The 12341-nt window shown below is 41.0% G+C and overlaps 1 protein-coding gene across 3 annotated transcripts in view; it reads left to right on the top strand.

The window, feature by feature from the left end:
• The window catches only part of rps6ka1 (ribosomal protein S6 kinase a, polypeptide 1), a 54236-nt gene extending 41895 nt beyond the window's left edge, over positions 1-12341 (top strand). For all 3 annotated transcript variants that reach the window (XM_015007123.2, XM_015007125.2, XM_015007122.2), the window contains 20 exons: positions 1512-1628; positions 1705-1786; positions 2779-2859; positions 4059-4138; positions 4277-4383; positions 5601-5638; positions 6010-6152; positions 6263-6333; positions 6447-6535; positions 6660-6724; positions 6824-6926; positions 7006-7136; positions 8268-8393; positions 8542-8631; positions 8718-8876; positions 9545-9706; positions 9788-9864; positions 9945-10062; positions 10143-10280; positions 10571-12341. In XM_015007123.2, coding sequence (XP_014862609.1) covers positions 1512-1628; positions 1705-1786; positions 2779-2859; positions 4059-4138; positions 4277-4383; positions 5601-5638; positions 6010-6152; positions 6263-6333; positions 6447-6535; positions 6660-6724; positions 6824-6926; positions 7006-7136; positions 8268-8393; positions 8542-8631; positions 8718-8876; positions 9545-9706; positions 9788-9864; positions 9945-10062; positions 10143-10280; positions 10571-10693 — 2100 coding nt within the window. In that variant the 3' untranslated portion in view covers positions 10694-12341. The remainder of the gene's footprint in view (positions 1-1511; positions 1629-1704; positions 1787-2778; positions 2860-4058; positions 4139-4276; positions 4384-5600; positions 5639-6009; positions 6153-6262; positions 6334-6446; positions 6536-6659; positions 6725-6823; positions 6927-7005; positions 7137-8267; positions 8394-8541; positions 8632-8717; positions 8877-9544; positions 9707-9787; positions 9865-9944; positions 10063-10142; positions 10281-10570) is intronic.

Below are 12341 nucleotides of genomic sequence, written 5' to 3'. Positions count from 1 at the left end.
CTTCATAAAGTCATGCCAGCTGTAACCCTGTTAATTACTTTGTTCATTTCAACAGGAAGTTCTTACACTAATTACTAACCAGTATTAATATTAACGCTCCACTTCCATTTGCAGGCAATAATTAGGCTTGTTTTTTAATCTTGCGTTCAAAGCCTACAGTTGTATTTAATAAATGACGATATCATGAAAATTTTTGCAATGCAATTCAAAATTAAAATCTATTTTATAGACTCCTTACACACACGCACACACACCCACACACAGTGATGCATTTTAAAGGTTTATTTCCGTTAGTTTTGGTGATTCTGACAATGAAAGATCAAGTGTCTCAGAAGATTCAAACTTTACATTAATATAAAAACAAAGATAAATTTAAACATAAAAATGGTCTTTTTCAGAAAAGAAAAAAAAAAAAAAACTTTGACCATGCACTCTCTAGTTAATGCACTCAGTAATTGGTTGTGGCTCCTTTTGCATGAGTTACATCATCAGTGGGGCGTGGCATGTTTATTTTCCTCCTGGAAAACATCAGCCTCCACATATTGCTCATCAGCTGAAGGAAACATGAAATGCTATAAAACACCTTGTTGGTCCAGAAACTTTGGCTTTGATAAAACTCTGATTCTGTTCCTTGTGAATCTCTCAAACTTTTGAATGGACTTTTTGTCACTGTCCTCTCCAGGCTACAGACTTTTCTATTGATTTTGCATCTTTTTCTGCCACGTTTTTTTCCTCTCACTTCGCTTCCCATTACTATGCCTGGACAGGGCCCTCTGAAAAAACACCAACTTCTTGAAAATGTACTTTCTGTGGCTTATTCTACTTGTGTAAAGTCTTCTGGACAAGTGTCAGTTTGTGAAGTCCATAGCATAACATTTCAGTATTGTAAGTTGTTCATTTGCTCTTAGTAGTGAATATAAATTTGATATTTTAAATTGAATTGTTGGAATAAATAGTTTTAGAAGGTGAACTTCCTTTTTGTAGATCTGATGTAGATCTACCTAAAAGCGAAACGGTTTGCTTGCTGAGAAACAAAGTCAAAAACATGTTTTGCTTTTGATGCTCTGGTGACTTTCTGCTGGTGTTTAGTCAGCGGCCCTCCGCCCTGTCAGACCTGCCTCCAAAAGTCTTTGATCGGGAGGTTGAAGCTGAGGTTAAGCAGCTTGTCAGAAAAACAAACGGCACCACAACTGTTCCCGTTTTATAATCAGCTGTGTACTTCCATTTAGCATCGCAGCCACCATGCTTTCCAGACAGACGGCATCAGAGTGATGAGAAGCTGCTGGGTGTAATCTGTCACACTGACACGCACGTTTCTGTTTAAATGCCGCTTCCTCTTTCTGAGGAGTGTTATTTTTGATGTAGTTGTACTTACACCAAGAGACAAACTTATGTGGAAACATCAACTCATCCCTCACATTTTTCTGCACATCGCTACAGTTTGGTTGAAATGCTGCTGCAGACTGGATTTTTTTTTTTATATATATACTCTTGGGTTTTTCTCTCTTTAGGAAGATGGAGACATCAAGGAGATCAACATCACCCATGTGGTCAAAGAGGGCTCGGAGAAAGCTGACGCCTCTCAGTTTGAGCTGCTTAAGGTTTTGGGACAGGGATCCTTCGGCAAGGTAATGACTGCTTCCCCCTTTCTTAGCTTTAAATGTTAGAAGTAACATTTAACATCTGACATCTTGGTGTTTTTAGGTGTTTCTTGTGCGAAAGGTGACCCCTCCAGATGCCAACCAGCTGTATGCCATGAAGGTCCTAAAGAAGGCAACTCTGAAAGGTACAGACATTTGCAAATGTGTCTATTTTAGAGTTTGATCATTCAGAGCTGTACTTTCCCAAGCTACAGGAAAAGGTTTCACATGGGTTCAGTGGAATGTCTTTTTATTGTTGTTGTGGGTTTTTGCCACACTTTCTTGTAAGAGGTTATCTACTTTTCCTGTTAGTCAAAGCCAGCTACATACTAGTGACGGAGCAAAGACCACCACCGCCCCGCCCCGCCCACATAAACTTTCTGTGGGTTTTTCACAGGTGGTGTGGTCTCATCAGTTGTATAAACAACAGGCGAAGCAGATGGTTCTCACAGTCTCCAAAAAATGAAAAAGAAAAACTTGTTCTCGTGAATTTTACAAATTTCAGTAAATTTTCTTTCTGGGTAAAGGCAGAAATACTGATTAATAATAGTTGGAACTAAATATTTGTGAACTCTGAGATTAAATCAAACTAAATGTTTCCTGTTTTATGCCACTTTGGAATTCCCCCAAATAATTGCTACAACTAGAATAATGTGTTGGGGTTTTTTAGAAACAATTTGCTCATCATATAAACACATTTATAATTCATAAAAATAGATCCAGAAAAAATAGATCTGAGAAAATACAATCAATTACACACATAAAAATCCAACAAGTTTTGAATTTGGTTAGGCAAAGAGTGGTGTGAAGCAAACGGTGAAACCTGGTGGTGAAGCTGCAGATTGGAGCTAAATGTTTCCATTCAAAAACACAGAGGAGCCTCTCTTCAGCCAGTGTTTGTATTTTTTAGAGGAACAGACCTTTGTGATATATTGAGCAACCATGATACAGCTGTAGCTGACTCGCACTTCAGTTGTGTTGAATTTCAGTATATATTAAATGCTTACATTGTGATGAACACAGTATTAGTTAAATGTCTTCTCTTTCAAATCGGTTTATTGATTATTAGTCTTTCAATTCCTACATCAAGTATTAAAACTATGAATAAATGCACTGAACTCCTCTTCCTTCCTTTCAGTTAGAGACCGTGTGAGGACCAAGATGGAGAGGGACATCCTAGCAGATGTCAACCACCCATTTGTTGTCAAGCTGCACTACGGTGAGCCAAACCAAAGTCACTGTAAATGTTGAACCTTGATGTTATAAAACTGATTATCATTTTTCTCTAGTCTGAAAAATATAGCTCTGTTTTATTGCTGACCTCTATTGGCGGTGCTTCAAGCGCTGAGTGATCATTCTTGCGCAGATGGAGTGTTAATCACAGAGTCACCTGTGACCTGTTCATGACTCTATGTAGCCATACGACACCCACGTTCAACCTTTGTTCTTCTCGCGGGCAGGTGTGTTGAGTGCAGGTGTGGTTGTACGAAGCTGGTAGCTTCTGAGTTTACCACTGTTGTCCTGTCTACTTGTTGCTAGTAGCCTCTTGAACGCGTATGGTCAGAGGCGCCGACTGACCCGACTCGGAGCTGCGGGTCAGTCTCGCCCTCCAGGGGCTGCGCAGACTTTGCTGACAACCGGCTGAAGCGTAGATTTTGCATCAAAATCTGTGACCCATAATTTTCTGTGACTGCAGAGGGCGATAGAGCGCAGGTACGTCTTGAAGATCAGCAAGAAGAAGAGTATTTACGTAAACTGTGTAAATACTGATACAGCTGGGATTGTAAACTTCACAGCTCCTTTATTATCATCGCACTGACAGGGAAAATATAATGTGTAACTTCATATTTGGCTCTGTAAACTGTTAGACTGACCATCGCACTGAATGCCTGTGTGCTGTCATTAAAATATGTAAACCAACTATGGCTGTTTAATAAATCGTTAAATGATTAGGAAATGATTCGAAGTGTTCTGGTAGTTTTTTTTACACGATTTTTAATGTTTCTTCCACCTCTTCATTACAGTCTTATAACAATATGTAACCCTCAAATAACCAGGATGACACTGGTCACAGATTTTGATGGCCATAATAATCCGTGACCTTACTGTACAGGCCTGTAAATTATGTCAGAGTGTAGAACGACTATTTCTACCACCTCTTCACCACTATCTGAGTGTATTTATAAATATTTAACCCTCAAGTAGCTGGATACCTGAAGGTCCTGCTGGCGGTAGAGCCATGTGGGTCACCGGAAGGTCAAAGGTGACTTTTTGTTGTGATTAACACTCGACCTGCACATGCGCAATAAGGATCGTGCAATGCTTGAAGCACAGCCTCCGGTGGTCATCCGGGACTCATAGAACTGTAGCTGCAGCCGTAACTTTTGTTTATCTTCCACAAAATGGTTTCTTTTGTAGCATTCCAGACTGAAGGGAAGTTGTATTTGATCTTGGATTTCCTCCGAGGCGGAGATCTTTTCACCAGACTCTCTAAAGAGGTGAGAGAAACTTGAGAATTATTTCTAAAGGGGATTTTATTCAATCATGAGTTATTTATCGAATCCAGCTTATCAGTTTTGAGCATATCCTTTTGCTGTTTCTCTCTTGTGGCATTCTTCCTGTCTCATGCCTGCCAGGTGATGTTCACAGAAGAGGATGTGAAGTTTTATCTAGCAGAGCTTGCTTTAGGCCTGGACCACCTTCACAGCCTAGGCATCATTTACAGAGACCTCAAACCTGAAAAGTAAGTGCAACATCTGAAAAAAGCAGAAACTCTCTGCAAAACATCCACACTAATAAAAATGTCATTCACTTTTATAATAGTCATACTTTTCTAGAAAATTGAAGTATATAAACATTGATGCAGCTTTGAATTTTGAGATTTTTCATTACTTTCAACTTTGTAATTTGATGCATCTGGACACGCAGGAGAAATTATGTAACTTTTGGAGAGATCCTAATACAATCTTAATGATTTACAGACAATTGAGTGGCTAACAATCATTGTTTGTAGACTACAGCTCTTTTTATCCAGTTTCAGGGACTTCCCACACAGAATGTGGGACACGGATGGATGGAAAATTATAATAAGACGCATTTGTCTTAAATTTTTAAGTGATTACATCACAACAGAAGATTAACAATAAAAAGCGCCAGAGATGCAGTTCTTCTCACAAATAGTGGTTATGCAAATGTTGTGCAATATCTTAATAGCATCCTGTGAAATAGAAGCATGTGACCATCTCTTTTTAGCAGTGAGATCCTAAGAAGACTCGCATTCTTTCAAACATTACAGAACTCCTTTCAGACATTACATAGAGCTATTTTCTTAATCTTATTTGTATTTTGCTTGTGTTTATTCTGCTGTAATGGCTAAATTCCCCTCTATGGGGTTGGTAAAGGTACAGTTGAGCTTGCATTCCTATTTGAGACTAAATTATTCTCAGTCCTGTCTGATAAGTAAGCATGGTGCTACTTTAATATTTTCTGTGACTTAACTTTGCCCAGCAGCCTATTGAATATTTATGCAGCCAGCTCCTCTGATCTTTGAAGGAAACTAAGAATTATTGATTAAAAATGTCCCTCAGTGAACACATCCCTGTTATCTGGCACATTTATGCATGTGTGTGTGAACTAATATGTTGCCATGTTTTTCTCTCCTACATTATTGGTCCACATTGACATAAACCCACATACATGATCTGAGACCTGGCATAGGATTTGTGCATATCATTACACTCACCACCCAACTCAGAAATCCCAGATGAAGAGTAGAAATGCCACTAAACATTTTTCTATGTTATTAATATTTGATAAATCAGGGCCTGTCTGTATATAACGGTCCAAAACCAATTATTATCAAGCTGTTTAGTTGTGTGTTTCTTGTTCCCTTGGAGTCGTTTTCTTCTCAGTTTTTGAATGTCTCATTTTGATTATGGATCCTGTGTGTGTTTCTCTTAGTATCCTCCTTGATGAGGAAGGACATATCAAACTCACAGGTGAGTCTCCTGTCTGCTTCTTCACCTTTCAGTATTTAATTAATGCACACTGACCTTCAGCAGTCACAGCACAGTGATGAACTTATCAGCATGCAGGTCCCATTGTTAATTATTACACTTTATCTTATCGTCAAAGAAGTGATATACATGGACATATCTTTGAGTAGGCCAACATATCTTTAAACTTTTTTATGTTTGGAACAATGCATTTGAATCTAAATTAAAACTGTCAGAAATGTTTATACATTTCCCTTTTTGACTTGAATTATTGAAACTTTCTGAAGATATTCTAATTCAGTGAGATGCAGCTGTTAATCAGCTACATTTTGCAGCATGTTAATGTTTTAAAAATTGTTTTGTGTTTACTCCAGATTTCGGCTTGTGCAAAGAAGCCATCGATCATGAGAAGAAGGCTTACTCGTTCTGTGGTACTGTCGAGTACATGGCGCCAGAGGTTGTCAACAGGCAGGGCCACATCCACAGCGCTGACTGGTGGTCGTTTGGGGTACTGATGGTGAGGAGACTGAAAGAAAAGAATGTTCTTGGGGTTATTAAAAATCTGTTTAAGTTTTTTTTTTCCTAAATGTTTCATCATGTATGCTGACTGAAAGTTTCTTCTGCTAGTTTGAGATGCTGACAGGATCTCTGCCGTTTCAAGGGAAGGACCGCAAAGAAACGATGAGTCTGATCCTGAAGTGAGTAAAATCAGTTGACAGGAATACTTGTGCACTAGTTCCTGTTGTCACATACTGTCAGTCCGCCCCAGGGTGCAATAATTAAAGCTGTTCCGTATGTTTCTCCCCTGCAGGGCACGCCTAGGAATGCCTCAGTTCCTAAGTGCTGAAGCCCAGTCTCTGCTCAGGGCTTTGTTCAAGAGAAACCCTGCCAACAGACTGGGTTAGTTGATCAAGAACATGGTTTTCACCAAAGGCAGAATTTCTGACACAGTTTGAGAAAAGGGTTATTTAGATCTGTATTTGCAGTTGCTTGATGCTGCGAAAATGTTCTGTTGTGCTTTTAGGCTCGGGCGCCGACGGAGCAGAGGAGATAAAGCGACACGGCTTCTTCTCCACTATAGACTGGAATGTGAGTGTTTGTGCTCCTGAGGACATTTAAATTGCACATAGATTTCTAAAAATGGTTCTCGAATCATCAGAGGTAACAAAAAATATCAATTCTCCTCAGAAACTCTTCCGAAGGGAAGTAAAGCCTCCGTTCAGGCCAGCTGTTGCCCGCCCAGACGACACCTTCTACTTCGACTCAGAGTTCACTTCCCGCACACCCAAAGGTCAGAACGCAGCTACAGCGTGATGCAGCAGCCAGTACAGTCGTACGTTTTATTTGATGGATTTCATATCATGTTCCAGACTCTCCTGGTGTGCCGCCCAGTGCTGGAGCTCATCAGCTGTTCAGAGGCTTCAGCTTTGTTGCGTCCACTATGTTGGAGGAGGAAGGCTCAGCACAGCCGCCGCAGCCGCCGCCACACCCAGTGGTCCAGGTCAGCTGTCAGCAGTACAAGCACATGTTTTTATTCAGCATTGTGTAACATTGTGAGAGAAATCATAAGAAAGAACGAGTGAAAAGCCACGGTGAATATTTTGTCTAAATGTAGATTCCTTCATGCCAACATGCCTGCAGAACCGTTCTGCCCCAGATAGAGATGACAGAAATAAACGTCTTTATATTTTACCTGAACTGAATCCCAACTTCTGCAGCTGAAACGATGATGAAACAAAATGACAAATGATCTAAACATGGCTGCTTAGATGTTACCAGCCTCAAAAGTTCATTCATCTTTGTCTCTTACTTAAACACTGATGAAGACAACAAGTTTAAAGCAAATGAAATAATTTACACAATATTTTGTGTAATTGCTCCCAGCATTTAGAAGAGGACTAATTTTTATTTAGTCTTTTCCAGGAGTGCTTAACTATGGGAAAAAAATTACATGAAACTATTTATGTTTTTAGTGCTGTTATGCACCAATAAATGACAAAAAAACTCTAAAATCTCTTTGTTCTAAAACTCTAATTTGCTTTAACTGACATTTTTGCTGCAATAATTGAAAAATAGTTGCGTAAATGTGTATGGACAAGGTAGATTTTCTGAAATGAGCTTACTGACGAGAAGTCGGCAAACAAATTAACATAACTTCTCCTTTATTCTGTGTTGAAACGAAGCTTAAAATATAGTCAGTTGCAAAATTTCCCCTCCGTGGGACAATCATTTTATGTATGAATAGAAATTAGTCCCAGTCCTCTGTTTTTAAGTAATGAATTATTGTGACATTAAAGGAAAATTATGCTTTTAACTATACATAGTTGTTTAATTCCTCTGCTGCAAACCTATTGTATACATTTCCAAAATATTAGTTTAACAATTACTGTAGTTTTAGTATTTTAAAACCAATATTTAAGACCCTTGGATGCAGAAATGATCATTTCTAATAATATGCTAATCCCTGATGAATACTAATTAACAGCAGTCAGTGGGTTCAGAGCAGCAGCTGGAGTAGCTACCAAAAAAAAAAAAAAACCTCTTCCTCAGATCCGTCAACGTCCTCCGCCCTCGTCAGCTCTGTCAGCCTGTCACTCCTCCGCTACTCTTCAAGCTTCATCTCTCTCTGCAGCAGCTGCACGGGAAAAACCTTCTGTTCAGCGACGGGTACGTCCTCAAGGAGGACATCGGCATGGGCTCCTTCTCCGTCTGCAAGCGCTGCATCCACAAAGCCACCAACACCGAGTATGCTGTCAAGGTATGAATAGATTCAGGGAAAAAAGGAGCAACCTGTCATTTAACGGCTGAGGAAGCACATCAAAACCAGACTGAAGTAGAAGAATGCGATCCAAATGTTTTTCCGTTTGTTTAAAAGATGAATCTTATTCTATAAACTTTTACTTCAGGTGATTGACAAGACCAGCACAGATCCGTCGGAGGAAATAGAGATCCTGCTTCGATATGGACAGCACCCCAACATCATAACGCTGAAGGATGTGGGTCTAAATCAACACCCGACGCTCTTACTTCCTTTTAAAAGTGGAGGTCTTGTCAGTGTGTGAAAGCCTTGTTTTTGTTTCAGGTGTATGACAACGGGAAGCAGGTGTTCATGGTGACGGAGCTGATGCGCGGCGGAGAGCTGCTGGATCGGATTCTGAAGCAGAAGTTTTTCTCAGAGCGGGAGGCCAGCGCCGTGCTTCACACCATCACAAAGACGGTGGAGTACCTCCACTCCCAGGGGGTGAGCCTGGCCTTTTCATCCAGTCACACTGAGTCAGGGTTCAAATTCAACCAAAAGACGTAATCAGTCTAAAAAACAGCTGTTGAGTAAATGCGCGATAAGGTAATTTAAGTCCAAAACTCATTTCAGAGGATTTTATTCATCTCCTAATTAGGACTGTTAACATGTGAACGCACTCGATTAATCTAAAAAGACAAACATGTTAATATTACTTAATGCAGATTCTTTAACTCTCAAATGGAGTTTGATTCTCCATCCTTTCAAGGCTGCGGTAATTTTTCTACCAAACTTTTTCCTTTCACTCAGTTTTCTATTAAGTGCTTGGATCTAGTTCAGTTACCTTGTTCAGCTCACCCACTTCACCATGGAGGCTCTCAGTAACTGTCAGCTCTCGTGTTGGTCGTAACATTTATGCTGAAATTTCTATTTTGTAAACTTTGAATTTACAGAGAAAATTAGCATTAGGTTTTCATTACATGTGAGCCTTAATCAGAAATGAACAGACATGTGCTTAGAGTGTGTAATAAATCTATACATCAGGTTTTATTTTTATCTAAATCACTTCTATAAATTATCGATTTGAGGACACTATTCTGCTGAGTTGACCTCTGTAACTTGCCTTCTGGATCCTCTTTTTTTCTCCACTCCTGCGTCCTCTTGTTTTCCAGGTTGTGCACAGAGACCTGAAGCCCAGCAACATCCTCTACGTTGATGAATCAGGAAATCCCGAGTCCATCAGGATCTGCGACTTTGGCTTTGCGAAGCAGCTGCGCGCCAACAACGGCCTGCTGATGACCCCGTGCTACACTGCTAACTTTGTAGCTCCTGAAGTGAGCGGATCACATGTTCAGGATGATACTCTTTAAATGCCATTTATCTAAATTGTAATGCGCGATGATGTGGGCTTCCAGGTGTTGAAGCGTCAAGGCTACGATGAAGGATGTGACATCTGGAGTCTGGGAGTCTTACTGTACACCATGCTGGCTGGGTGAGTTCTCAATTGTCTGTCTTTTTCTCTCCTTTCGCTGCTCTTTTTACTCACTCTGCCTTTTTTCTTTCTTCCACCAGCTTCACTCCGTTTGCCAACGGGCCGGAGGACACGCCTAACGAGATCCTGAGCAGGATAGGAAGTGGTCACTTCAGCCTGGCTGGAGGGAACTGGGACACTGTGTCTGATGCTGCCAAGGTAGAGCTCACACCTCAAACATTTAGTCACATATTTCAGGTGCTGTGGCGCCCGTTCTCATTCTGTTTGGACCCGTCCAGGACCTTGTGTCCAAGATGCTCCATGTGGACCCGCACCAGAGACTGACTGCTAAGCAGGTCCTCAGACACCCCTGGATCGTCCAGAGGGACAAGCTACCCAACAGCCAGCTCCCTCACCAGGACCCCAAACTGGTCAAGGTAACAACTCAGGGCTTTGCCTACATTTAAAGTTCCACAACAATTCAGTTCAGTTTATTCATGTAGCACCAATTCACAGCAAAATGTCGCCTCAAGGCTCTTTGATACAAAAATAATTTCTATTCAATCATGCATGCCCTCCAATTGAATTGGGTAACAACTAGTTACATTTACTCAGTTACATTTATTTGAGCAATGTTTTGGAAAAAAAAAATTCTCAATTAGTAATTCAGTAGATTTAGATCTGATTCCCACATTTCGAACAGTCGTAACCTCTCCACTGTTCTCAGGGTGCGATGTTGGCCACCTACTCCGCCCTGAAGAACTCCCAGCCCACTCCGGAGCTCAAACCCATCGAGAGTTCCTTCCTCGCCCAGCGGCGCGTCAAGAAGCTGCCCTCCACCTCCCTGTAGCGACTTAAAAAGAAACAAAAAATAAATAAATAAAAAGCCAGCCATCCCGCTCAATGGAGCCTGATCTTCAAAACCAACTTCAAAAGGCTCCAAACCAGCCCAGTCAGCTTGCTCTGGGACGTAGCGTCCAGCCGCCAAAAGCCAGCCAAGGAACACCGACTGTGGTCCTGCCCTCGTCTCGTGACATCACGTTCTCCTGCTCTCGCTGTCGTCCTCCGTGTGTGTGGGCTCGTCGGCTGCTGGGAGCCCGTGGATTCGGAGCGGTAAAAGATCTGGATGGTGAATGAGAGCGATGAGGACGCGTGGGGGTGGGTGTTTAACAGCGGGGGGCGGGGCGTTTTGGGAATGACGCGTTTGCATGACCAGCGACGGAGCGGATGCAGCCGATGAAAGTTTTCTCTCCTGATCATTGCTGTAATTAGTTCCTGCTGCACGCTTGTCTGTCGGCCTGTTCAGTTGTCTGCTCTTCTTCTTTTGAAGCTTTATATTCCTCGTTGTGCTGCCAAATCGATGTGCCGACAGCACAGAGCCACAGTATTGTCCAACTGCTGTAAAACGTTTTTTTTTTTGTTTGTCTTTCTTCAAAAAGCAGAATTAAAATGATTAAGTATTTTTTGGTGGGGCTCTGGTTCAACCAGAACATTGTGGATTCTGGGAAATGTTTTGGGTTGATGTTGATCTCAATTTGTTTGGTTTTACAGACCCTGTGTGTGTGTGTGTGTGTGTGTGTGTGTGTGTGTGTGTGTGTGGGTGTGGGTGTGTGTGTGTGTGAGAGAGTGAGTGTGAATTGCATGACTTGCAGTGTGTGTCGGTTCTGTCTGCAGAGTCATGTGCATGGTGACGTGAAGATGTCATGTGGCTTCTTTGTTTGCTGCTTTCTCTCTGCTTGGTTAATAAAAAAGTCTCCTATTTTTATGACTATAAACTAGTGAAATAGTTGGCTTTCTGTGAAAGAAAATCTGCCCACAGAACAATGTGGCATGTTGAAATCTGTTCAATGCTTTGGTTTCTCGTTTATTCCACTGTTTCTTGGATAATGCATATTGAAAGCTGTTTATTGTGTTGGCTGCTTTTGTTGTTGTTTTTTGTGTTTTTTTGCTTTTTGTCTCAAGACACGAAATGGTTTAAAATAGTGAAAGACATGCTGAGCAGATCACAGCCTGCAGGTCTCTTCTTATGTTGTAAGAATGTAAAAGGGACACTTACTTACTGATGTCCTGATTTAACTGAGCACTCAAACATAACTGGCTGATAAAGCCACACACTCCTCCTCCTTACCCTCCCCCCCCATTTATCATATTTGAATATGATTCGTTTTTTGTTGTTTTTTTTACCACTTTCATCACATTAAATCAGCAATCTGTGGATCTTTCCTGAATCACTTCCTGAGTCAGGTCGTGCTCTCAGCTCGGTGCCTGCAGGTGAAACTGTCTTGCATTATAATGTGATTTTAAAGGACAGACCTGTAAGGCTGGATATACTGAGAACAAGCTGTCTTACCTCAAAAGGGATCAAAGTTCTGTTCTAATTCTTGTTTGGCAAAAAGCTCATTCTTTTGACTGATGGCATTGTGGGAAAGATGTTATTGTATGATAAAGATGAAGATTTTTATATCTTATAATATTAAAAATGGAGTTGCTATGACAAA

This window comes from Poecilia mexicana, unplaced genomic scaffold (genome assembly GCF_051168715.1).
Source record: "Poecilia mexicana isolate PSO_F unplaced genomic scaffold, ASM5116871v1 scaffold_22, whole genome shotgun sequence".
NCBI classification, from domain to species: Eukaryota; Metazoa; Chordata; class Actinopteri; order Cyprinodontiformes; family Poeciliidae; genus Poecilia; species Poecilia mexicana.
This window is presented reverse-complemented; position numbering and strand designations above follow the sequence as displayed.